The sequence below is a fragment of the Orcinus orca genome, chromosome 3 (assembly GCF_937001465.1).
Source record: "Orcinus orca chromosome 3, mOrcOrc1.1, whole genome shotgun sequence".
Taxonomy (NCBI): Eukaryota; Metazoa; Chordata; class Mammalia; order Artiodactyla; family Delphinidae; genus Orcinus; species Orcinus orca.
The window spans coordinates 133,105,281-133,132,126 of record NC_064561.1 but is presented as its reverse complement, the minus strand read 5'-3'; the positions used below and the strand labels follow the sequence as shown (position 1 = coordinate 133,132,126).

Sequence of the window (26,846 nt, the reverse complement as noted above, 5' to 3'; positions counted from 1 at the left end):
TTTCTTGCCCTCTTTGCCTCTTGACATTGTGTCTTTTTTCCTTGCGTCTCCATGTACCTTATAATTTTTTTTAAGTCAGACACTTATATAAGACAGAAAAGACTGAGGTAAATAGTTTTTATACCTGGCAGTGGGCACATATGTACTTCTGCTAGGCCTTTAATGTGAGTCTTTAACTCATTCCATTTAGTAGTTGAGCTGGGTTTGGACCTTGTTATTGCTATGGTTAACCTCAGTGAACCCAAAGCTTCAGATTCCTGTATGTGTTTAGGATGAGAGCTTATTTGCCAGAGTTTTTCTCAGTGTCTGTTCCACTCAGTTTGAGGTTGTTCATTTGTGCTGTGCCTTAGAGCAGGTCTCTTTTCATGCTCTTGTTCCTCTCCCTGCAGTAGACTGCTATTGTTTATTACTGGATGCCTATTAGCCTGGAAAGGTGGGGTGGGGGTCTTTTCTGTTCAGTCTTACCCTGGGTCTGAGGAGTAGACCTATATACTGATACTGCCCCACCCTCAGCTGTAGATCTGGGCCCAGGATGTTTTCCTGCCCTACCTTCAGGAGTAGAGTGTTTTTTTGTGTTACCATCCCCCCAGCGGCAGTGGGTTTTTACCAGTTCTCTTAGGGCAACAGGGTTTGTTGCCTTTCCATGAGAAGTTCAAGGCTCGTGTCCACTAGGAGAGAGGTGAAATGGATCTAGGCAATGCTCCCTTCCACCAGGCTTGCATCAGCACTGATTCTTTCCCAGAGCTCTCATCCTGCCCCTGTCTTTTTTGTGTGTACTCAGTGAGGTCTAAGGAGAAGACCCTGCAAATGGATGCAAAATTTCCCTTATCTAATAACTCCTAGTGGTTCCCTATTTTTGCTGGTTCACCATCAATCTTTATCAATTTGTTAAAAATTTTCTTACTGATGTCTGCAGTGTCTGCCCCAGGTTAAAAACAAACAAACCAAAAACCCAAAAAGTGCTTGTTTCCTTTCTCTTTCTCCTTGGAGGCATCTGTCTTAGATGGATTGTAGGTTGGTTGCCCTTCAACCTTCACTTTCCGATGGGTTCAAGAAAAGTTGTGCTTTGCAAATTGTCCAGCATGTTGTTGTAAGAATAGGAGCAATGCCCTTTTCAGCTTTCTACATCTTAATAGGAAGCAGTAAAAAGACTAGTTTGTTTTTGTTTTTATTTTACCTGAATAACTTCAGCAGGAAAAAAGTTATGAGTCGCAAAGAAAAGATAATACAGAAAAAGATATACAAATCAAAACATCAAACTAAAAAATTCACACTAAACCTGAATGTACGTTCATGTTCTGAGCAAAGAAAAAAGGAGGAAACCTATCCCTGTAATAAAGTCTAATGGCCCATAGCTTTTGAGAGCTACCATCACTGGTATCACATTGTCCTAGAATAGATGACTTTATAGTATAATTTATGCTTTTTCCAAGGCTAAATAAAAGCATTCTGTTTCAAAAAAGGCCTGTCTGGCTTATAAAAGGAGCTCATTTAATTATGAGTACTGATTCTTCCCTCCTTGAATAAAAGAACAATATTACTGTCTGGATTTTAGTTTTTATCAGTTTTTTTAAATCAATTTTAACTTTAAGGAAAAACTACCTAGTAAGTCAAACTCCATTATTTCACTTTTGCTTCAACACTATTTAGTGTTTATTGACTCTATCTTTGAAGACAAAAAGCAAGAGCTTGTTACAATAAATTGGACATTCAGCTGTACCCTACTTGTGGTGTATATTCTTAATTCTTATATTAAGATTTCAACAAAAGAAACCTTGGAAATATAACTCATATCAAGTGATAGTGGGGTTTTTGTTTGTCTAGTTTTCGTTGTTTCATTTCAACAAAACATCGACCCACTTTGTAAAAGGTGAATTAAATGTTTCAAAGCATCTCCTGTTATCAAATATGGTTAAATGACTAAGAGAGGCCATGCCAATGTTGTTGCTAGAGAAGAGTGTTTGTATCTCACCAACTGTGCTTCTGGTTCCTTAGGGAAGGAAAATATAACCATGCAGCCTGCTTTGGTCTCCAGCCTGGCTGCCTCCTGCCTGATGGGAGCCACATGATATCTGTGGCTGCCCTCGTGGTGAACTTCTCACAGCCACTAGCAGGTCGTCCCTCTCTCCTGAGACACGATGAGGTGAGGACTTACTTCCATGAATTTGGTCACGTCATGCATCAGATTTGTGCACAGGTGAGTGATTTTTTTTTTTATGGTAGACCTACTAATTGCTTTTCCAGATTTTTTTTTCCACCAATGTCAGGTTTCTCAACATGTTTCTTAACATGTTTTCTCAGAAGCTGAACATGTTCAAAAATTTCATAGGCCTTCTGCAAAAACACGAAATTTTTCTTACTATGTTTTCACAACATACCTTTACTCAGAGATTGATCCACTAATGAAAGAGCTTCATTGAATACCACCCTATGAAAAAAAAAGAAAACTGTCGTTAAGGAAGGGTTACAAATACTGTGTTTTTTCCTTTCAAATCTTTTCCTCATAGGAATTTGGTGTAAGCTTCAGAGATAAACTGTGCTATAATCTGTCTCTTCTGCGTATTAATGCTTTGTTTAGTTCAATGGTTTTCAATCATCCAGACTCTGTACTCCTTTTTTAATAATAAATATTTTGTAACACCTTCCTTTACTAGCCTTCAATTAAAATCACAGATAGCACGGTGTAACCATGGGGAGAATTTACTAAGAAAGAGAATGTGTGTGTGCAGCGGATTGCAACTAATTTCTCTTTATTTTTAAAAATGAAAAGTGTATTTATTCTAAACTTTGTAACATAGTCCAGCAAACTAGGCCCACACTATTCTAGGATGAACCATATGAACATGCCAATATTTAACCGCTGTTGACATACGAAAACATCTAGTTCAGTTGTTCAGCCTAACAGTTTAAAAACTGATATTTACAGAAGTAGAGGGACAGTTTTCCAAATTTGAAATCTCCATGCATCTCTAAAGATGAACTTTTTACAAATAACCTCTTTATCAGAATAGTTTTAGATTTACAGAAAAGTTGCAAAGACAGTACTCCTCACCCTGTTTCCCCTACTGTTAACATCTTATAGGACATTTGCCACAACTAAGAAGCTAACAGCATTGGTACAGTACTCCTAACTAAACTCAACACTTTATTTGGATTTAACTAGTTTTTCCCTAAAGGTCTTTTTCTATACAGATAATTTTTTTTAATCTATGCAATATCCTCACTGCATAAAAGAAAGCATTTTGTTTATGTTTTTCAAATTGTAATGCCTGGGCATGGCTGTGTAGTAAGACATAAGGAAGTAGTCAGATTATACGTGAATGACCCCGAATCTTGCAGCAAAAACTGCAGACTGATACTTAAGCGGTTTGTTTTGTCCATTCAGGTCCAAGAATGGTATAGCCAGTTGTCTTAGTTCAGATTGCTATAACAGAATACCATAGATTGGGTGACTTAAAAATAACAGAAATTTCTCACAGTTCTGGGAGCTGAAGTCCAAGATCAAGGTGCTGGCAGATTTGATGTCTGCTGAGGACCTGCTTTCTGGTTCAGAGATAGCACCCTCTCACTGTGTCTTCACATAGCGGAAAGGAGCTCTCTGGGATCTCTTTTATAAGGCACTGATCCCAGCCATAGGACTTCACCTTCATGACTTCATCATCTCCCAAAGGCCCCACCTCCTACCATCATATTGGGGGTTAGGTGTCAACATATGAATTTAGGGGTGGGACACAAACATTCAGGCCTCAATAGTGACATGATTTTCCAAAATGGTGACTATCTCTTGGGACACTTCCAAATAGAAAGTAATCTTACTTTGATTTACACAATTGATTCTAGTAGTTAGAGTCTTGGAAACTTTAAGTGTGCCAAAAAAATTTTGTAAAAATATGTGCAATGGAGTTAGTTTCTAGGCTTACTTAATTACAGATTTTTCATTGATATGAATGTCCAGCAGGGCATATGAATGACATGCAGAATAGGGAACAATTTTTCATTGTCTTGACATGTGCAGTTCAGTCCTGGACATCCAGCATCCCACCCCCAGAGCAGCCCCTAATCATTGTAATAACCGAAAATGTACCCACTCTTTTCCAGAATACTACTATCACTTTTGTTAAAAAAAAAGTATTTAGTTCTTTCAACATTTTATCTTTACATCCTGGTGTTTCCATGTTTTATTTTAAAAAACAGAGGGGACTCCGGTATGAATCTATTCAGATAAATAAATCCTAATATACTGATATAGCCATTTCTACTCTCTGTTTAATCCAAGGAAAATAAAGCTTTCAGAATAACCTAAATTTTCTTTCTTAAGTAATTTTAAAGTCTATTTTCACAGCAATAGGTTTCCTGAAATATTTATTTTCCATCAGTGTTCATTCTATGACTGACATTTCCTTTAATTAGGACAAGTCTAGGTTCCATTTTTCTCAAGTGTTTTTATGAATAATTTGGGAAAGTCAAATATTTTTCTTAATTTCAGACTTAGGTTACTTAGATTATCTAAGATCTTAGTTATGTATTTGTACACAGATAAACAATAGTCTGCTTTTAGAACAGTGGATCTTAACTTCTTTGGATCTGAGAACCTATGAAAATATGATTTAAGCTATAGATACCTCTTCCAGAAAAATGCACATTCACTTATACAGTCAGATTTCTACCTGGAATTTCAAAGGGCACACCGACCCCCTGAAGCCCAGACCATACTGAAGTCCAAGTTAAAAACTGGGTTAGAGCAGTTTCCTCCTTTATTTGGATGTTGATTATCAGCTAGTGATTTCTGAGGAAGTAATTTGGTGTCTTAATCACATTTATTAAAATAATACTGATCCTCAGATAGGGTTTTCCATGCTTTTGATGCATGTTCTTGTTTTCAAACACAGCCCTCTTATAACCTTAATATTGTATGCTTATCATGTGTTCACGATACAGTTCTCTACAACTCTGTTATTCTCATTATTTCTTACATTAATTTTGATTCTTTGAAATACTCATTTTAGTACTGGAAAATAACTGTCCTGGTATTATTTCATTTTAAAGCTCTGTAACTCATGAATGAAATGTATATACATATATATATAAATGAACTATATATGAATATATAATTATATATATGACCAAACATATATATGACTGAACTACACACATGAATATATATGAATCAGTATGTATACTGATATACTGATGATAATGTATATACTGATATTCTGCTGATAGCATATTTACTGTTGATCAATATCTATACTGATGAACGAAATATATGTATGTTTCATATATACACATATATATGAATCGGCTATATATATGAACATACAATTACATATATGACAACTATACATATGAATATATACATGAATCAGTGTATATACTGATGATGAATGATGTCTCTTTCTTGAAACAGTAGATTATATTCAATTCTTAGAATTTGCCTAACCTCCTTCTTGAACACGAAATGTGTCATACAGATGAATGGTGTATTAGTACAGTCCCTTATCTGTTCATCACCTAATGACATAATCTTCGAAACATCTCTTGTTTGTCTGTTAATCCTTTCAAATGTCCTGTAACGTTTTAAGATCTTTTAAAGTAATGTATTTGAAACCAGTGATCACTGCTTTTGTCTTAAAAGTAACAGATGCAGATCCATATATTTGCAGCTTTATAATGATTTCAAAACCTTTTGTACTGACCTAAAGTAGATGGCAGTGAAAAAGGAGTTTAATAGTTTCTGTGTTCAGTAATACTTCTGACTTATCTGAGAAATATATAGTGAATTTATAAGTTTGCCATACATATTCAGTAGATTGGTTTTAAGATATGGCAGCCAAGTGTTTGAGTTCTCCACTGTGGCAGTTTGCAAGTTTGATGACCAGAAGAGCTTGCTAGAGCTTGTCATAGTAATATTTAAATATGTCAGCAGGAACATCCAGTTTTCAAACATGTAGATGGACTAGTTCAAGGTGTCTACTATCTCATCATTCAAGAGAATGAGTTTCACTCATATTTTTGTGTTTACACTACAGCGTAGATAATTTTGAAGATAGCAGTCAGGAAGTGGCATCCTTAGTATCTGTTCCTGTTTCATGGCTTTACTGTGGTTTGGGCGTCAGTAATCGCTGGACTTTCGAACTTCCTGTAGAAAAGAAGAGTAATGCTTCTTAACAGCCTCCATTGTGATGTCTCTGTGTTGGTTGTGCATTAAGAGCAGTAACGAGTTTTGGACTGTTAGATATCGTTATTTTAAAGCAACACATGAGAACCACAATAAAGCCTTATTAAAGTGAAAGAAAAACTTCACATTTCAAATAATCTGTTAATTTCATCTAAAGACTAGTAGAGCATCTTGTCTGCTTTAAATATTGTGGACTAGATGCTGTTTTAAATAAATGTAGCCTATATCAGTTAGGAAGGCACCCTAGTGTTATGAAAAGAGCACTGGATTAAAAATCATCCGTGTATTTGTAGGCCTGGCTATGTGACTTTTGGCACGTTTTCTGACCTCCTTGGGCCACCTCTTTTTTCTTATTCCTAAAATAAGAAACAACAACAGTTCTCATATCTGCTTCCCTAGAGTGCTGATGAGATTAAATAATGTGTGGAAAGGTACTTGGGAAAGAATAAAGTGCCATACATGTTTGAAGTGTTCTTGTAACTATGCTTATATATAATTCAGCTCTTTTGAAATCAATAAGTAGCATACAGGTCATAATTTGAGACGGGGGAAAAGATTGCCATGAGGAAAAGCACTGTCACTTCAGATTTTAAAGAGTTCACAAATGCTTACCCTCCACGGGTTTTGGGTGAAGATCTGTGGAAGGTGATTGGAAAACATCACATTTGTATTTTTGTTTTGTTTTAATGATTACCTGCTACTTAGAAGTTTGATTCCTGGAGCTGGAGCAGAATGAGCACTTTATTTATGTATTTATTTATTTTTGAAAGTATCCTTTTTTTTTTTCTTTTTGTCCGAGCCACACAGCTTGAGGGGTCTTAGATCCCTGACCAAGGATTGAACCCGGGCCTTCGGCAGTGAGAACACAGAGTCCTAACCACTGGAACATCAGGGAGTTCAACAGAATGAGCAGTTTAGAGTATTGGCAAAGGTGGAAGATTAGATTAGAAAAATCTTCTGCAGATAATGTGTTGCTTCACATGTCTTAAATGATGGTGGTAATACTGACCTGTGGAACTATAGGGCTGTTGTAAAAGTTAACAAAATGTTATTCAGGTTCTCTTTATTACTGTTTTCATTGCCAGTGATTGCTAGGTATATGTGACGTTAAAAGTATGACCTTTAACCTTCTGTTTATAGCAAAGCCTAGGAGACAGTGGCACTTTTTTTCTCCAATGACTTGTTACTTAAACTTCATCATCCCTGGATTTAGGGGTAGATCAGACAGGGGACATGGAATGACTGCTAAGAAATCAATAGGGGATCATCTCAGACAGCCAAGGTCCGCTCTCCTGAGCCCTGTTCTTTTTCCTCAGCACAGTACACTTATTGACTTCAGCAACTGCCTTTTCTTTGAGCTGAGATTTGCTTTCATGAAAATAACACTTTAGTTGTAAATGCTAAAAGCAACCAGTCTCAATTAGAATAATAACCCATATAGGATTTGGTCTTTAAAGCTCGCATAACTTTTTGAGCTTTAGTTTAATAATTTTGCTCCAGCTCTCACTGTGTTGTATCAATTGAGAAATTAATCTCTGTAGCATCAAGTCATTTGTTGTAAAAATCTATAACGGAGTATATTTTAGGCATCCGACTGTCTGTTTTAAAAGATAATATAGAAAAGTCTCATAGTTTTAGACAACTTTCTTCCTCTCGAGAACTTCTAACTAAACAGGAATCTAGTTTACCTTGTTTTCTAGGCTTTTATTGTCAAAATATTTCCTGCGGCAATAATGCTTATAAGGTACTGTTTTCAACACCATTGAATCATTCATGTTGAAAACTGTATAAAGTACTTCTTGGGTTCTTTGGAACATACAGTTGAAAACTGGGGAGTGGTATTTGCCGGCTGGTCATCAGTGAGTAATGGAATTCAACAGCCAGGCTGTTTTGCACGTCAGGCCCCCATCAGGCTGCTGGATCCTAAGACTTGCCCATGGTTTCCTTGTGGACGTACACAGTGACTGACTGTGGGTTCCTTAGCATGTTCAAATTTAGTTATTTGCTGGAAATTGAGCTTTTGGATTTTGTAAGTTCTTTGTCCTCCTCATTTGAAAAATATTTAAATGGTATTGCCCAAAGGGCACACAGAGAAACAGCATGACTTTCGGGAAATTAGTAAGCAGTAGAGTTATTTTTAGCTTTTACTCCTAGCAAACATTTCCTTTTGTTCTTTAGAAGACATTGTTGATCTGTTCATTCATGTGCTGTGCTCTCTCCCCAACTACAGGGTGGCTTCAGAGAGAATAAGCCCTCTCTTCTCTACTCTGCGTGACAGAATTGTGTTAATTCTCATTTAATTTTAACTCATGAGTTATTCATTTGTTCATGTTTTTCTAGGTTCTGAAATACCACTGCCACCACCAAATACACACATACATTTTATTGTTATTTGGGGTTGATTTTCCCTCTCATCAGCAAATACTAACCAAAAAATGTTCACACAAGCAGGATATACAAAATTTATATTTTTTTCAAAATATTGTACAGTGATAGTTGATGGTGTGATTTTGTCTTTATTTACTTATTTTACAACTATAATATTTAGAAAGTTATGCAGTTAGTATTACAGAATCCCAAATCCAGGATAGATGGTTACTGGCCTTTACACCTCAATCTCATGTTTGAACTTTGAAAAATCTTCCAGTATATAGAGGAAATCAGATTTTTAAGGAAGCACACTGAAACCTCCCTTTTACTATTCATATAAAGGCAAGTTTGATATAAGACTAGATCCAAGATGATTTCATCAATTTGTCACATCGTAATTTAGCCTCTTTTTCTTTGATTTTTCTCTGAGATAGAGCGGTATAATAGCATTTGTGGTTAAAATTGGGGTTCTGTAGTCCGACCACCTGGTTTAAAATCCTAGTTCTACCATTAATCTCAGTATACCTCAATTTCCTTATCTCATAAATGGAGATTACCGTGCTTTATACAATTGTTTTGGAATTTAAATCAGATAATCCATGCAAAGAGCCTAGCAAAATGCCTGACATAGTAAAGTCTCCATAGATGTTGGCTATTATAATTATTGTATAAAATTATTTTATCTATCATGTTGGATGTAGTTATTTTTAGAAGATTATATACAAGAAAGTGGCAAAATACTCAGTTTTCTGGAGCCCTTGACTCTTTACCTGTAAGAATTTTTTATGGGGATAAAAAATTATTTACCTGTCCTCAAACAGTTTACCTCATTCCAGTGCCTAGTGAATTTAGTTTCCCTTGGCCCTTCAGTAGTTGCAGCTCTTCATATCTAGAATCAGCACAATTATAATAGGAAGTCAAGGAAAACATTTTTTTTCATAGAGAGGAAGGCAGAATGTGAGGTGGCGTTGACATCTGTGCCTCTGCCCTGGGCCAAAAACAGAATGGTTATTTGCTTCTGATTTGGCAACCAGTCTGCTGCCTTCTCCAGTGGTTAAGTCGCCTTCCTTTCCCTTTCTTCCATTTAGAGCCCCAGGGATGATGAAGTCAGAGAGAGAAGACTGGGATGTGAAGCATCTAAATAGGGAAACAGGACAGAGGTTCAGGGAAAGATAACAGAATAACCCCCATTCTGCTGCTGACCCAGTTGGGTAAATGCTAAATATTCCTCTGCCAATGGCAGTTTTACATGAGTTCTCTGGACGGTGTGAAGGTTGAAAAACACCAGCCTGTCTAGTGAATTCCCATCTTTCTGCTCAAGAGCTTTCTAACATCTGATTCAACAATTTACTAAACTTTCCTTTTTTAAATAAAACTTTTTTTTTTTAACGCTTAGCCCACACCCTCAGAATAAGTCCTTTATTTTTACAGTGGGTACTTTAACTTCTGAGTATATCGGTTGTTTCTCTTTTCTCATAGCTGCATTTAACTCACCTCACTTGCCAACTATTATAGTGCTAAATCCCACTGAAGGGGCTTCTTGTTTTAAGGTAACATCTTCTACCCAATCTGAGAGGTACAGCTCTGGCTTTCTACAACACGGTTGTCTTAGAAACACTTATTTAAAGTTTAGAACACAAAACACCACACACATGAAAAGGGCATCTGTCTGTAATGTTGTAATTTAACTCTTTAACTGATTTAGATGGAAACTTGAGTAGTTAAATAATAGACTGATGAATGCCCCAGAAAGGCATGTATTGAGTAAACAAAGATATGCAAATAGAAAGGGGAGCTAGGGAGAGATTTGTCTTAGATCTCTTGGATCTCTTCATTTTTAGTGGGAAATTCCTTTCGGGTTTTGTTTTGTTTTGTTTTGGGTCTTTTTGGCCGCCCTGAGTGCCCTGTGGGATCTTAGTTCCCCAACCAGGGATCGAACCCGCGCCCTCAGCAGTGAAAGCGCAGAGTCTTATTAACTGGACTGCCAGGGAATTCTAATGGGAAATTCTTTTAAAATATTTTTACTTTCAAAGCTTAAGGCTTCTTTTAACTTAGACTGATTTTTTTTCAGTTATGATTTCTTAATGATTGTTCCAAGTGTGTTCTGTGATTCAAAAGAATGAAATATTAGTTTAATAAAGGGTATTTGGGGGTTATTTTTCAGGCTGCTTGGCTACTGTGTTTTATTTTCAATATAAATTTGAGGTTATCCTAACCATTCAAAGAAGCAGTTGACTCTGATTCTGATTTAAGTTTTGGTGAGTCTTAATTATAATTCATCATATATGTAGTTTTCATTCAGTGCTTTTTAAAAAAGACCTTTATGTTTACTTTTTAGACCGACTTTGCACGATTTAGTGGAACAAATGTGGAAACTGACTTCGTAGAGGTGCCATCACAAATGCTTGAAAATTGGGTGTGGGACGCTGATTCCCTCCGAAGACTGTCAAAACATTATAAAGATGGAAGCCCTATTACAGATGATCTGCTTGAAAAACTTGTTGCTTCTAGACTGGTCAACACAGGTATGACGTATAATTTTAGAAAATAAACTAGAATTGCTTAATGGAGAATTGGTGGCATCTTTTTTCTTTTTTTCTTTTTTTTTTTTTTAGGTAAGAAGTGCATTTATTTAGAGAGATACACATTCCATAGACAGAACGTGGACCGTCTCAAAAGGCAAGAGCGGCACCAGAGCATGGGGTCGTCTCAGAAAGTGAGAGCGGCCATGAGAGAAACACACTCCACAGACTGAGTGTGGGCCATCTCAGAAGCCAAGAGGCCTGCTGCATCTTCTTCTATAGAACTTATTTCGTCTTTTGTAATGATAGTACACCCAGAGTGTTAATATGAGAAGGGAAGACTGCTAAGTATATTGGAATACTGAACCCTGAAATTATGTCCAAGAAAAAAAAATACATCTTTTAAATCTTAAATAGAATGAGATGTCTTGCTCCGATTTTGCAATGAGTACTACAGGAATCAGTTTTTGAAATCTATGATGTATGATTAGAACACGTAGTTCTCTCTTCTCCAAAACATGTCCAACATTCTTATGTTATTAGGTCTCCTGACCTTACGCCAGATTGTTTTGAGCAAAGTTGATCAGTCTCTCCATACGAACACTTCGCTGGATGCTGCAAGTGAATATGCCAAATACTGCACAGAAATTTTAGGTGTTGCAGCTACTCCAGGTACGTAAATACGATCACGAAAAGTTCACTCTTCCTGTGAAGCACAGGGTATACTCCTAACACTGCCAGAGAAGGTAGAGTTTGTCAGGCAGTTTGCCTAATATAATTTGCTTCTGATTTCTGAAATCAGACCATGACTTTCAGGTCAGCATACTCTGTCCTCAGAGTTATCCTGTCCAAATGTGCTTGATGGGGAGGCGGCGCCAGCTTTGCAGCATTTTAGTGTGATCAGGCGTGAGCAGTCGGCCTCCACCCCAGAGCAGAGAAAGCCACTCCTGTTTGGCAGCACCGCCTGGCTCTGCCCTCCCTGTATGCACCGTGACTTCCCTAGGGTTTCGGTAAGATGTTGCCAGAAGGGGCAGTTTGAGAGAAAGGCGCAAGCTTCTACCTTGTGTCTGATTCTGCTTCTGAGGTCAGTTAAGGCAGTTTGACCAGCAGTTTCTAACCTGGTATTATTATGAGATTCGTGTGAGTGGGTGGGAGATGGTCAGACATATGCTATGTTACATTTATATTTGTATATTTTAAGCAAACATGTAGCTGTACGTGTATACGTAGTTGGAAAGGTGAGTTTTTTCTATCAAAGAAATTGTTGTTTAATTGAATCAGTCACATTTATACCCATATTAAAGGTCAGAATAGCCCATTGAGTTCATCCAGGCTCCTCGCTTCCTTTTGTGATCTGTTTCTAGTAGGCTGAACAGCAACTTTGTGCCTCAGGCCACTTGGACAAAATCCTTTTGTAAAGTAGCCCTAGAGGTAGATTGAATTGGTAAGACCTTTTTAGCTCTTCACGTAAAGAGTTCTTTTTCAGTAATTATGAACCTCAAATAAGTGCCATACTGATACTGTTTCAGATATAAATAGGTGTGACAAAGAGTAGGCTTAATATTATTAGAGTATTTGTAAGACACATATGTGTCTAAGGGATAAGAAAGGAGCGAGTTGTCTGATAGGTGTGGACAAAGCCTCTGAAACTATTGTTAGGCATTCCAGAGCTTAGGGCCGAAACCAGCTCTGAGGCGGAGCTGTCGTAGGAGAGAAGTATGTAAACATCTTGGCCAACGGCACCCATAAACCCAGGGAGTACTAGAGGTGAGGACCTACCACTGTCTCCTCCCACAGCTGGACTCCCCATAGGGAAACCTTAGCTAGCTGAGACCCTGCTATTTAACATTTGCCATCACACTGATTGAAATGTATCTTTCTTTAAAGGCACAAATATGCCAGCAACTTTTGGACATTTGGCGGGGGGATATGATGGCCAATATTACGGATATCTTTGGAGTGAAGTATTTTCCATGGACATGTTTTACAGCTGTTTTAAAAAAGAAGGGATAATGAATCCAGAGGTATTGTATTTTTTTTCCTCCTTTTGTTACTTCTGTAGTTGCCCCCTCCCCTTTAACTCCTAGTAAAAAAAAATATTTATTACACCTAGACTTTTAGAGTAAGAGATCTGATAACAAATCTTAACTTGAAAGTCTGGCATCTTCTCACATCATCATACATCATTAAGTTGCTTTGTGTAAGTGATTAATCCTCTAAGTTAAAGAAAAACCCTACTGCATTTTCTTGCTTATTAACATTCCAATATATTGCATAATTAAAATTCAAAGCTTTGTTTATGCATTTGAGCATTTATAGCTGCCAGTTTTGACATGTGCCATACAGTGTTTTAGTTTTATAGGAGGTTGGGAAAGAAAGGTAAACTCCTTCCTGATATAAATGGTCTGCCTATGTTTTGATATACTCTACACACTTTCATTATATATTTGCTGTGGAAGGCACCCTTCTTTCTGTGATTGGCATGCGCCGCCTACTACATGGTTTGTAACCTAAATGCCTTTAAGTAATTTAAGCTGCTTCATTAACCTGAGCCATTCCTTTCTGAGTACAGTGAATTCACTGCCAGGTGGCTGCCAGCCAAACCTTCCTGAGTTACAGTCCCTCACAGTCTCCACTCTTGCTGAAGACTCAGCTGTCAGATTATTTCTAGGGCTGATGGATTTTCCAGTGTGTTTTTCATTCTGTTTTATTTAGAAATTAGAAGAACAAATTATCAAAATCAGGTTCTCTGTGCTTATTTCAACCAACTGATCTGTTCTCCAGACTTTATTGCATACTACCTTACACATATGCACTGAAAGACATTGATGTAATTTGGGCCACCGTCCCTTCCCCCAGCCCTTCGCCCCCAAAACACCACCTCCAGGACACTTACATTCTATAGACTAACCTTTCCAATCCCTGCATCTTCAGTCCCACCCTACCCAGGCTGTTAGGTCCCTGTAAGTCTCTTTCTATTCCCTGGCCACCCCACTTAAAACGATCAACCACTAACTTGTTCTCATAAATACCCTGACTCCTGCATGACCTTCAGCCAGTGCCCAGCCCTGGATTCCTCTACCATCTCATTTAGAGATGATGACCTTGGAATTCAGTCTTCTGGGGAAGATCTTACAGCTCCACTTAATGCCCCACTGCAGTCATGCTGTCGAACTGCACTGGACCCCCAGTGTGACTCCACAGTCCTGCTCTACTTACCTTATTGGGGTCCCCACCCTCTCTCTCTCTCTCAGCAGATGCTCTCTCCTCTCTACTAAGAACATTAAGATTATTGACAGTGAGTACCTTCATCTTTCTTTCTCTTTCTGTACTTCAATATTTATCTTCTTTCCTCCTGTCTCAGGAGACATGTCTATAATACTAAGACTTACTGGTTTGCCATCTCAGGAAAAAAACTTACCACTGACTCTGATAATTTCAGTGCTACCAGTCAGTTGTTCTTCCTTTCACAGCCTACTCTCTTGGTGTAAGAAACAGTTTCTGCAAACCTCTGTTTCCCGGCTTTTGCCTCCACCAACTGAACTGGGAAGTTACCCTCCCTCCAGAGTTACCTACTACTGATGATCCAATCGCCAGCTCCCAAAGGCCCTCATCTACCTTTTGTTTTACTTTATGCTTCTTGGTATTCCTCTCTTTGTCACAGCCCTTAGCTTAGCAAACAAATCCCTCTGCACTTCCCAGAACTCGCAGTGTGTCAGCCAAATTTGTATGTTCCCTTGTGTCTTTCCTCCTTCACAAATTTATTCATTGTACTTCTTCCACCTAAAACGTATGCCTTCCTTGTCTGTGCCTCTCCAAAATCGTACCATTCATAAAGGCCCTATTCAAATGAAATCTTCCAGATCATCGAAACCAGAAGTGATATTTCCATTCTCTGAACAGAAGAGTGAACTTGGGCATGGGGTAAGGGTTTCAATAAGCTTTTTCTTGTGTCTGGAATGTTTAATATAACTATTATACAAAATGAAAAAAATCAGGTTATAAAATATTTTACACCATAGAATGTGAATTTTGATTTTAAAATATGCATTCAGGAAAAAAAAGTACATCAAAATGTTGTCAATTGTTATCTCTGAGTGGTAAGTTTCTGAGTATTAAATATTTTTCTGCACTTTTTATGGAGCTTTTTCATATTTTTACATAGAGCATGAATTATTGTAGAAATCAGAAAACAATGTTTAGAGAGACACAAGGTCCAGATATGCAAAGGTACAATTATGACCTCCACTCACTCTTAGTAGCTGGCGAGGCTTCCTGGCGTAATTGCTACAGCACCTCTTTCACCGCCCCTGGTCCGCTCACATGACCACATCCCCAGGAGCCTCCACTGTCTCCTCTCTTCTTCCCGCTGTCAAGGTAACAGCCAAAGTACTGATCCCAGTGGATCCCAAGGAACTTGCAGGTCCAGCAGGAGCCATCCCTGCCATTATGCTTCTATGTACCTCCTTTTATCTCAGGCTTCACAGCTTGGCAGGCAGCCAGGCTACTCTTTATTCAGACAAAAGGGCTGGGTTGAATGTGGAGAAAGCAAGATTCCCTACAACTTGGAGTTGTTGCCTTGTGAGGTTAAAAACAGTTTTCAGTTTTACTAAAATTCTGAAATCAGCTGTACTATGTATTATTACTCATCTTATGCCGGAAGCTGGCTTTAATCCCTTCTTTTTTCCTTCCTATTAAATACTCTGGAATATCGTCATTTCTTGTTCCCCTGCTGTCACAGCAATAGTGAGTCTGGCTCCAGTGGCCAAGGAGAATCCCATTGCACCCATCCTCACGCTCTTCGCTGCAGTGGCAGTTATGGGAATAGCTTTTTATTTTTTTATTTTTTTAATTATTTATTTATTTATTTATTTTTGGCTGCATTGAGTCTACATTGCTGCACGCGGGCTTTCTCTAGTTGTGGCGAGCGGGGGCTACTCTTCGTTGTGGTGTGCAGGCTTCTCACTGCAGTGGCTTCTCTTGTTGCAGAGCACGGGCTCTAGGCGGGCGCACGGGCTTCAGTAGTCGTGGCTCGCAGGCTCTAGAGCTCACGCTCAGTAGTTGTGGCGCACAGGCTTAGTTGCTCTGCGGCATGTAGGATCTTCCCGGACCAGGGCCCGAACCCATGTCTCCTGCATGGCAGGTGGATTCTTAACCACTGCACCACCAGGGAAGCCCAGGAACAGCTTTTTAAATAGCCATTCTATACCCTCCTACAGTGTACTGCTTGTTTGGTTTTGTTTTAATTTTTTTTTATTATTTTTACAAATGTTTGCTCTAAAATAACACCCAATATACACAATTTAAATATCCATTTATTTAAAATTAACACTTTGGAATAACAATCCTGTTCTACAAAAAACTTCAGTCATTATTACAACTATGTTGTGATGAAGGGAAAGAATTTTTGTGGTATAAAGAAATACTGAATTTGATCTGAAGTCATGGGAATCAGATCAGTCACAATATATCATGCAGACTTTGTTGTCTCAAGGTCCCTCACACTCCCTAGTGTATATTTGGAGCATTTTGAGAAGATAGCAGGATGCCCCTTCAAGGAGTCAGTGCCTGCTATTCTTAGTCCCCAGCTCTAGAGAGGCTCGGGGCTGAAAGATGATGTATTGTTGACATTATTGTTCATGGTCATTAGTATCGACAAAAGAACACCTCCAGGCCCTCCCTCTGTAACCTCTTACCATCCTGCAAAGCCCAGGGTCTGGTTGAGAACCATTTCAGATCTTAACAAGCAGAACTATAGAATGTGTGCTACTCACTGGGAAAACAGTAATGGGAAGGGTCAAATACAAACCTGCAGACTTCTGAATATCAAATGTTAGCAATAGAATATTTTACAGTACAATCGTTTTTATTGTTTCGATGGCCTCTATCAAAGTGTTAGAACTGGCCACTTACCTGTAATAGCCTAAAAGTTTGATACCTCTAGTTTTATCTATAATTTTCTATGTTCTTCATAGTAAATAGGTGTAACATCTTGACTGTTTAATCAGTTTGTTAAATATTACCTAAAGCCTTCGTTTCTAGTAAACATGGAGAAGTTGTCTCAACAGACATACCTTTTACTTTTCCAACTTCTCTCTTAAATAACTATGAAAGGGAGCTGCTTGGGAGTAACACTTTTCCAGCAAACTCTAGCTCTTTCAGGAGCCCTTTAAGGTTGCCAAATGTAGTTTCAAAATCTAGCAGCTAATCATAGTGTTGCAAGAATAAGGGCATTTTAACTAGGGCCATTTCTTTTTTTCTCTTTATTTATTTATTTATTTATTTATTTATTTATTTATTTTTGTGATACGCGGGCCTCTCACCGCTGTGGCCTCTCCCGTTGTGCAGCACAGGCTCCCGACGCGCAGGCTCAGAGGCCATGGCTCACGGGCCTAGCCGCTCCGCGGCACGCGGGATCCTCCCAGACTGGGACACAAACCCGCGTCCCCCGCACCGGCAGACGGACTCTCAACCGCTGCACCACCAGGGAAGCCCTTTTTCTCTTTTTTTAAAATTAATTAATTAATTAATTGTTTTTGGCTGCATTGGGTCTTCGTTGCTGCGGGCGGGCTTTCTCTAGTTGCAGCAAGTGGGGGCTACTCTTCATTGCGGTGTGCAGGCTTCTCACTGTGGTGGCTTCTCTTGTGGAGCACGGGCTCTAGGAGCGCAGGCTTCAGGAGTTGTGGCACACGGGCTTCAGTAGTTGTGGCTTGTGGGCTCTAGAGCGCAGGTTCAGTAGTTGTGGCGCACGGGCTTAGTTGCTCGGTGACATGTGGGATCTTCCCGGACCAGGGCTCGAACCCGTGTCCCCTGCACTGGCAGGCGGATTCTTAACCACTGCACCACTAGGGAAGCCTGGGCCATTTCTTTTTATAAGGCAACTTCATTGTGGGAAAATTTCCTAAAAGTTAATAGACATTGTGGATTCAAAGGCAATTATATTGTTGCGCTAGAATGATGTTCCTCCTCTTCTGCATTTAGAGTAATTGCTAAACTTCGTTTTTTTCATCAGTGAAGAAGAAATACAAACAAGTATCACATGCAGAAAGGAATACTGAGAAAGTCAAGACAGTTAAGTGTAACTATCCACAATGCCATATGGAAGGAGCTAGATCTTACATGCAATAACAGACACAGAAACATAGGAAGAATCTTGGTTAAACAAGAAAAAGAATTACCTGACAGAAAGTGTTTTATAAAGCTAAGTATTCCAGGACCCTTCAAACAGAATCCTAGGACCAGTTCCTGCTATAATATGTTGCTAAGAGAGAATATGAAATTCCTCTCCTGACAGTCCTTACAAATGGATTAAATTCTGCTTCAGCTTCCCCGATCTACCACCCCAAAGCTGATTTTTCTTACACTTCAACCTTTTCTAACAGCATTAAATTTTGCCTGATTTAAGGGACAAAGGAAGGAAATGGGATTGATTTCCAACCTACTTCTTGAATATTTACAATGCCAGACCTTCTAAGCCTTGAATCCCAACCAGCTGGAAGCAGTTTTTCTTCCTTTTTGTGTTCCTACAGCCCTTCTTTGTGTTTCTCTTAGAGCTCTAATAATCTGCTTTGTTAATTGTCTATTTCTTTATCTCACCTCCTAGATCATAAGGCTCTTGTAATAGGAACTGTTTTGTTCATCTTGGTGTTCGTCCTCTGCTTCAGAACATTTAACTATTATTGGGCCCAACTGGTAGTTGCTCCAACTGCTTCCACTCTTCTGTCCCCCTACTACACACGACTTCCCTTCCTTTTTTGTCCAGGTCTCCTCCCTCCCCATAGTTATTTATTCTTCCATCCTCACAAATTGAAACTTCGCTTAAGGTTTCCAGAAGACCTCTTTCACACAAGGGAAGATTCCTACCACCATTCTTTGTTTCCGTCACCACCAATCTTTCACTCTCTCCCTCCTTCCTGTTTGTTGTCAAAGGTATTCTTTTTCTGCCCTCAACCTCCCCACCGTCACTCATAAAAAAACAAAGTATGTGCTGTTGGAAAGTTTACAGATGAGTTGCGGAAGGAAAGGTTTCAAAGTCCACTTTAAAAGCGGGCTGGTGAGGCTGGGAGATACCTGATCGTCATCACCTGTCCTTGGGCGGATGCTTTCTGCCCTGTTGCCTGTTACTCAGCGTTGGAAGGAGATACCTGGCTCCACTCCCTATAGTCTGTCACAAGAGGAAGGAGAAAGAAGGGAGGGTTGGAAGGCTGTGGGAGCTTGCATGTGCTCCTTCAGAGAAGCCAGAGATGGCAGGAGACCCAATCTGTTTCCCAATTTATGTGTTCTCATTGTTGGTAGATGATGGGTGTCCTTCATTCAGATAATTATGATTGCTCTTAAAATATTACCTCAAATAAAGGGCATAGATTCTTGCATAAAATGAGTGCCTTGTCTCTTCTTAGTATTCCTACTGAACTATATATTCTATTTTATACTAATAGTGGAGATGAAATCTCTTGTGCTTTTTTCTAGCTTTATTAGGAGACAGAACTAATTTTAAGGAAATGCTGAAAACAGGAATGCATTTGTTTCCCTGACTGTGTATAAGTGACTGAACTTAGGGGCGGTGTGAGGAGAAGGGAAATGAAAGGAGGGATGGATGACTACTCAGGTTTATTGAATACCAGCATATGGCAGGAATGATTCTAGGCAGCAGGCAAGGTACTAAAATCATCTCCTCTAATTCCTCATACACTGAGGGAGGTAGGCATATTCCCACTTTACAGGTAAGGAAACCAAGGCCCAAGGCCACATAACTGAGAATGAAGCCGAGATTCAAACCTGGGCCTGACTCCAAAACTCCTGATCCTGCTTTAGAAAACATCAGTGTTGGGGAATTCCCTGGCAGTCCAGTGGTTAGGACTCCATGCTTCCACTGCAGGGGGCACAGGTTCGATCCCTGGTCAGGGAACTAAGACCCCACATTGCTGCATGGCATGGCAATCAATCAATCAATCATCTGAACATTTTTAAAAAAAGAAAAAGAGGTACTTCCGTGGTGGCACAGTGGTTAAGAATCCTCCTGCCAATGCAAGAGACACAGGTTTGAGCCCTGGTCTGGGAAGATCCCACATGCCGCGGAGCAGCTAAGCCCATGCGCCACAACTACTGAGCCTGCGCTCTAGAGCCCGTGAGCCACAGCTACTGAGCCCACATGCCACAACTACTGAAGCCTGCACACCTTGAGCCCATGCTCCGAAACAAGAGAAGCCACCGCAAGGAGAAGCCCGCACACCGCAACGAAGAGTAGCCTCCGCTCGCCGCAACTAGAGAAATCCGGCGTGCAGCAACAAAGACCCAACGCAGCCAAAAATATATAAAGTTTTAAAAATAAATAGATAAAAATAAATAAATAGATAAAGAAAAGAAGGAAAGAAGACATCAGTGTTAGAGAGGACTTGCACAGTTGCCAAAAGACACATGTTAACCTTCCAGGAGTAAAAACCACAGAAGTGACTGATGCTGATTTTCCTTCCCTGAACTAATAGGAGCTCCTACGCTATGCAGATCCCCCTGAACAATTTTTTTAGCATGAAAACTTGTAGTGGTTGCCTTAGAGCTTCTCTTTCTGCTTTGCTCACAGTTACAGTTCCTTAATTATATAAACAGAGTAGAACAATTCACAGCAAAGACTCCTTCCACCTGTGGCATATGTCTCCCAAACAGTGTTCTCTCGCCCAGAGAAGCCGGTACCTTCCTAACACACAAATTTGCTTAACTTTTTTTTTTTTTAAAGAAAAGCAAGATCCGATTACCAAAATGACTCTTAAACTCTTCTCCAAACTTCATTGCAAAGGAAATGAAACTATTAAAAGACAATTGCTCTGTAATTCAGGAAATTGAATTAACTTGTTTGGAGCTATAAACAGGGGAGGACTTGCACTGCCCTGAGCCACATATTGTGAGACCAAACTATGCCCTGCTCCACAGTGACTTTACGGCAGAGGAGGCATGAGCTGGCTCTTCACAGCAACGTGCAGCTCCTCTAACGCTTGCTTTTCTTTACTACCAACATTTACAGCTCTCTGTACAAAATGAGAATATTCTGTCAGATGTCCACATTTTGGTGATCTTTTTTTTTACTTTATTTAAATTTTCATTACTGTTCCTATAATATTTGTGCAATGAAATATGTCTTTTTACTAAATAAAAGACTCTCGGATCTTGAGCATTAAGAATTTCTGCAGGTAAATATTAATAATTGAGGTTACATGATAGGTACAAGAGGGTTCACTATACTGTTCTCTCTACTATTAGTATATATTCAAAATTTTTCCATCATAAGTGTTTTAAAATATTTTTATCATTCAGATCAATTTAATTCACATTTTCTAAGTTCTTCCTATACTGCTTTGTCCAGAGATAACTGCCCTTCCTTGCCCCACCCACTAATCTAACACTGGTCAAATTTAGACACATTGGGGATTGAAAGAAAGGGAAGTGGGGTAAGCTGTGTTCGGCTCAAGAGCTCTGATCTGCTACTTCTTAGAATAATAAAGTCCATGATGAGACTAGCCATCACTCACATTTTAGGTTCTAGATCGCTACTCTTAACAGTAATTAATTGATGCAGACCAAGCAAGAAATGACACATCTTTTTTTTTCTTCCTAAACAAAATTAAATCTAGCTCTAAACTGTCATTACCAGGGTTTTCAGGAAGTCCAATATCAGTGATTACAGGCCCGCACTTTTTAAGAAAATTTACTCAAAGCTTGTAAATAAGGCAACAAGATTGCTACTCGGTAGGCCCCAGACCTGTATCATAGCCACATGTAGCTACTGAGCCATTGAAATGTGGCCAGTGCTACTGAAGAATTGAATTGAGATGTGCTGTAAATGTAAAAAACACACTAGATTTTGAAGACATAAAAAATAAATCTCAATAGCAGCCTATATTGATACATGTTGAAATGATAACATTATAGATATACTGGTTTAAATAAAATATTTTATTAAAATTAATTTTACCTATTTTCCTCCCTTTTTTAATGCAATTACTAGAACATTTAAAGATATATATGGACCACATTATATTTGTACTGGACAGTGCTCTCTAGAGTTTATAGGAAGTAACTTTGACTAATTGTTTACTCCTGATGAAGGCCCATCGGTGAAGTTAGCTCTTCGCCTGTAGATCATTAATAAGTTGAAGATTATTTCTGTTTATAACTGAAAGATAACCCGGAAAGTTTTGATTTCATGACCCTTGTAAAACATTAAGTAGTTTTGTATCTAACCTGGTGGATTTCATTCATCAACATTTTATTTTCTTTAACAGTTTGACTAGACTTATCTCTGATGGTTGTACCAAGCAGAATCATTGTCATAAGTCAAAAATGAGATTACTTTTGTCTCCGGAAATTCTCAAGCTATTTATGTACTTGGAGAGACTATTAATGACTGTTCAAATGATATAATGGATATACATTTGAGTGTTACTCTGTGAACTATTTTATGCGTAGATTTAGAATTAGGCTTCACTGAATTGTCTTGCCTTTCTTTCCTAAAAGGACGGTGAAAAGGAAGTGAAAATATTGAATAATGCTGATACTGAATTACAGTTGTTTGCTTTATCTGCTCATGTATGTGTGTAAATAAAGGCAGAGGAACTATGATGTGTTTTAAAATTCCAGACCTTGTCCCCAAAGAAAACTTTGCAAAGGTCCTCCTTCCCCATGCTGGGCCCACAGAAATGTCCTACCCTATACCACGGGACATGTGCTGTTGCCTTACCCCATAAGTAAAAGGGTTTTTTTAATGAGCCCCTCATAAAAATATAGCAGAAGCCGTTTTGACAGTAGCTGGGCTACTGTTTCTAAGTATACTGAACCCCTATTTGTAGCCTAATTGAACACGTGCTTTACTAACGCTTTTGAAATCGCATTTGGGATGGGATGGCAAATAGGAGCCTGTTCTGTCTTCCATTTGGCTATTTTTCGTTTGTCTGTTTGCTCACATAGTCAGCATGCTGCTGAGAATCTAAGGAGACAAGACAGCAATAAAGGGAAGTGCGGAAGACCGAGGTCTAAGCTCCAGATCTCTTAGCTACTGAAGTAAATAAATAATGCAGAGCTGCAGTCTATGAGGGAGAACATCCAGACAAAACTGAAGTCCCTTTTTCTCTTCTCTTTCGTATCTAGAGATTTGGGAAATTGCTATAACCATGAATTATTAGGCGTGTTTTATTTTATCAGGTTGGAATGAAATACAGAAACCTAATCCTGAAACCTGGGGGATCTATGGACGGCATGGACATGCTCCAGAATTTCTTGAAACGTGAGCCAAACCAAAAAGCGTTCCTAATGAGTAGAGGCCTGCATGCTCCGTAAACTGGGGATCTTTGGGAGCAGTCCATGTCTGGAGGACAAGCTGACATCATCTTGTATTACTGGCCTGGAAACTGAAGGGAGTTTTGCAAATGAAAATGTAGATTTCTATTGACTTCCTTTTGTTTTTTGATTTGAAAAATTATACAGATGTAAATGGAATTATAAATACGGTGACCTAAGAAAAGACCCATTAGAAAATAATTGTACTATAAAATTTCATAAAAATGGATTTGGTTTCGTTTTATAAAAGTTTCATATGAATGTAATTTGATTTTTTTACTGTTGTAATCTAGATTACTATTATAATTAAGAATTTTTAAATTGAATCATAGACATTATATACTTTGATCCTTCTTATATCTTGAAGTTTTGTACTTGGGATTTCTGAACTGATAAATGAATCACCACGTTCCTCTGTTAAATATCGCCTCAGAGCCTTGCATCCACTTTGACCCTGTCTCCCAGTAAAGTGTGACTCAGCTCTTTACCTGCGTATCTCAGGGCCAGGGGAATATGCCTCAGTAATGCATTTATCTGTATTTCAGGCCTCATGATTTCTAACTTTCTGCCACTCTTGAATAATGTTACTCCAATTGGTTTAGTCTTTTCTGTCTAACGTCCAGTCAGAGAACACCAGAAAATTATGAGTTTTAGCTGAAATTAGTTAATGCATATTGCAGGTTTTAATATCTTGTATTAGAGAATTTTGGATCTTGGATTAGAGGTTCATTTCCACTTCAGCATACAAGAGTGTCAGCCTTTCTGCATATTTGCCAATTAGAACCCTAAAGCAAGTCCAAGGACGTTTTTCTCTTCTCATGTTTCTAATAAGTGGTAGGGACTTTGCCTCCTTTACTGTACCCCTCACCCGAAGTGGCAGGTAGACATGTCACAAGGTCTATCCCGAGTGCCACAGGAAGAAAGCTGAAGCTGATACGGAGCATAAAGGGTCCAGAAACTCCAGGAGAGGAGTGGGTTCTGCACAGAAGTGTTTGAGGACGGCTGCCCCAAGTGTTATGTGTGCTTCAGCTCAGCCATGGCAAGGAGGCTCTTCCATGGCTTATTTTGTCTGGTGATTGTAAGTGAACCTTTGGATCACTTTAATTCTCTTTACTGTGGGCCTAAATTCCATTTCTTCAGCAGACCAGGAAACTCACGTACTTATTTTTCCTCTAGGAGTCTACTCAATAAAGAAACCAAAACAGGATAATTTTTTTTTAATTAAAAAAAACTAATTTTGAATGTATGCATTCTTCACAGGACTTCTGATTGTTGTCCAGTGTGTACCTGAGGTATGACTTTGCTGGCCAGGAACAAAATTAGAACCTTTCCATTCTCTAGTCCAAATGGACTTTGTGCTAAATAAAAAAAAATATATTATGCTGCATAGTCAAACTGTAGACAGCAGGAAAAATCAAGAGCTACAGAGACACAGAAGAAAATTCAGATTATTATTGTCAAGCAAATACCCTTAACATCAAGGAACTCCCACCCTCCCTTCTGAGACAATTGCCTGGCCCTCTCTCCCCGACATTCGTTCAGCATCACCACCTCAGGTCCGTGAAGCTGGGTTTTTTTTGGGGGGGGGGGGGTTGGTCTGTGCAATGTATGATACTTTTCTCACATTTGTTTTTTTCCGGACTGTTCTGTCTTCCAGTTTCAGGCAAAAACTCTCTTCAGCTTTTTCTATCGCCCAGTGCATCTCCTTAACAATAACTTCATCATTTTAAATCTTAACTTATTTCACATGGAAAAACTAATACTTGGTGTGAAAAAGGCTGCACACAATAAAATTACATTATTATCCATGAGAATGAACTCACATTTCTTTCATACTTTAATGTTAAAACTGAAATGCATAAGAAAACAAAAGTGCTGTGGTGTTCTTTTTATTTAGGGTTCACATCCAGTATTTAGAATCTACCGAAGAACATAATGTCCATCAACAGATGAATGGATAAAGAAGATGTGGTACATATATACAATGGAATACTACTCAGCCATAAAAAAGAACGAAATAATGCCATTTGCAGCAACATGGATGCAACTAGAGATTATCATAGTAAGCGAAGTAAGTCAGAAAGACAAAGGCAAATACCACATAATATGACTTATAGGTGGAATCTAAAATATGACATAAATGAACCTATGAAACAGAAACAGAATCACGGACATAGAGAACAGACTGGTGGTTGCCAAGGGGGAGGGGGTTGGGGGAGGGGTGGAGTGAGAAGTTGGGGTTAGCAGATGTAAGCTTTTATATATAGAATGGATAAACAACAAAGTCCTACTGTATAGCATAGAGAACTATATTCAATATCCTATGATAAACCATAATGGAAAAGAATATTAAAAAAAAGAATATATATATATAACTGAATCATTTTGCTATACAGCAGAAATTAACACAACATTGTAAATCAACTATACTTCAATAAAAAAGTAAAAAAATCTTTAAAAATAAAATCTACCAAAGAACAGCAATAAAATCAAATATTCATCAAGAAATATTCTCTAACATAGTTCAAAACTAAGGACATTTTTTAAAGCCTTTTTGAATGTGGCCATCCATCTGCTGCTTTTTTTCCTAGATCAGAACATAGAGTATTGGTGAGTATTCTGAATGGTGGAAAACTATAAAAATTGTAATTCACCAACCTACACTTTAGATTTATGGACTGACACATAATAAAGTCTCCTTGTTTAATGATCCAGAAGATTTGGGCCTGTTTCAGGTTTTAGGACAGTTGTCATTTCACTGAGGGCAAGTTCTTAAACATCTTAGGTGTGGTAGGCTTGGTTCCTAAAGGTTTAATTTTAAGATGCTACAGAGAAGAGAAAGAAAAGTCCTAATGTAATGCCACCTAATATAGATTTTTTTTCCTCTAGTACAGATGTTGCATGTTACCTAGATAAAGAACTAAAAATTCTCTTGAAGAGTATTTACACCAAAATCTTGCCTTTCTAAACTACTATGATGAAGGGTAGCTCTTTACACCTGACAAACAGCATTGTGTAAGAGACCAAAATCAAAAAAAATAGCAGAAAACAGCTCTTAAAAGTTTTTGATACCATGATTTTTTATTTGTAGGGAATTTACCTTAATTAGTAGGGAATGACTTAACTTTCTACTTTACCATTTTGCCTTTAGCCTTTGTGTAGGAATTAAGGTGTATAGTGATCCTGCCTCCCCAGTGAATCTGCTGGTTTGTTTATGACCATTTTTAATTTTTTCCTTTTCTGTCATTTAAAAGAAGAATTTTTCATGCTTGGAGAAAATTTAATTAAAATACTAATCCCCCAAATTGGGTTTCGGCATAGTTAGCTGATCCCCAAAGAGTGTTAAAAGAGAAACCCTGTCCCATCTGACTAGATGCAATGACCAAGGTTTCTTTCTTCCCTCAACACAACATTATTACAGTTATGTCTCTCATCTGAAACTGGATAGC

The 26,846-nt window shown here is 38.5% G+C and overlaps 1 protein-coding gene across 5 annotated transcripts in view; it reads left to right on the top strand.

The window, feature by feature from the left end:
- Positions 1-25,219, top strand: part of NLN (neurolysin) — a 99,972-nt gene extending 74,753 nt beyond the window's left edge. For all 5 annotated transcript variants that reach the window (XM_004270753.3, XM_033429909.2, XM_033429908.2 and 2 more), the window contains 5 exons: positions 1,996-2,197; positions 10,887-11,073; positions 11,614-11,742; positions 12,958-13,094; positions 23,263-25,219. In XM_004270753.3, coding sequence (XP_004270801.1) covers positions 1,996-2,197; positions 10,887-11,073; positions 11,614-11,742; positions 12,958-13,094; positions 23,263-23,397 — 790 coding nt within the window. In that variant the 3' untranslated portion in view covers positions 23,398-25,219. The remainder of the gene's footprint in view (positions 1-1,995; positions 2,198-10,886; positions 11,074-11,613; positions 11,743-12,957; positions 13,095-23,262) is intronic.
- The last annotated feature ends 1,627 nt before the right edge of the window (positions 25,220-26,846 follow it).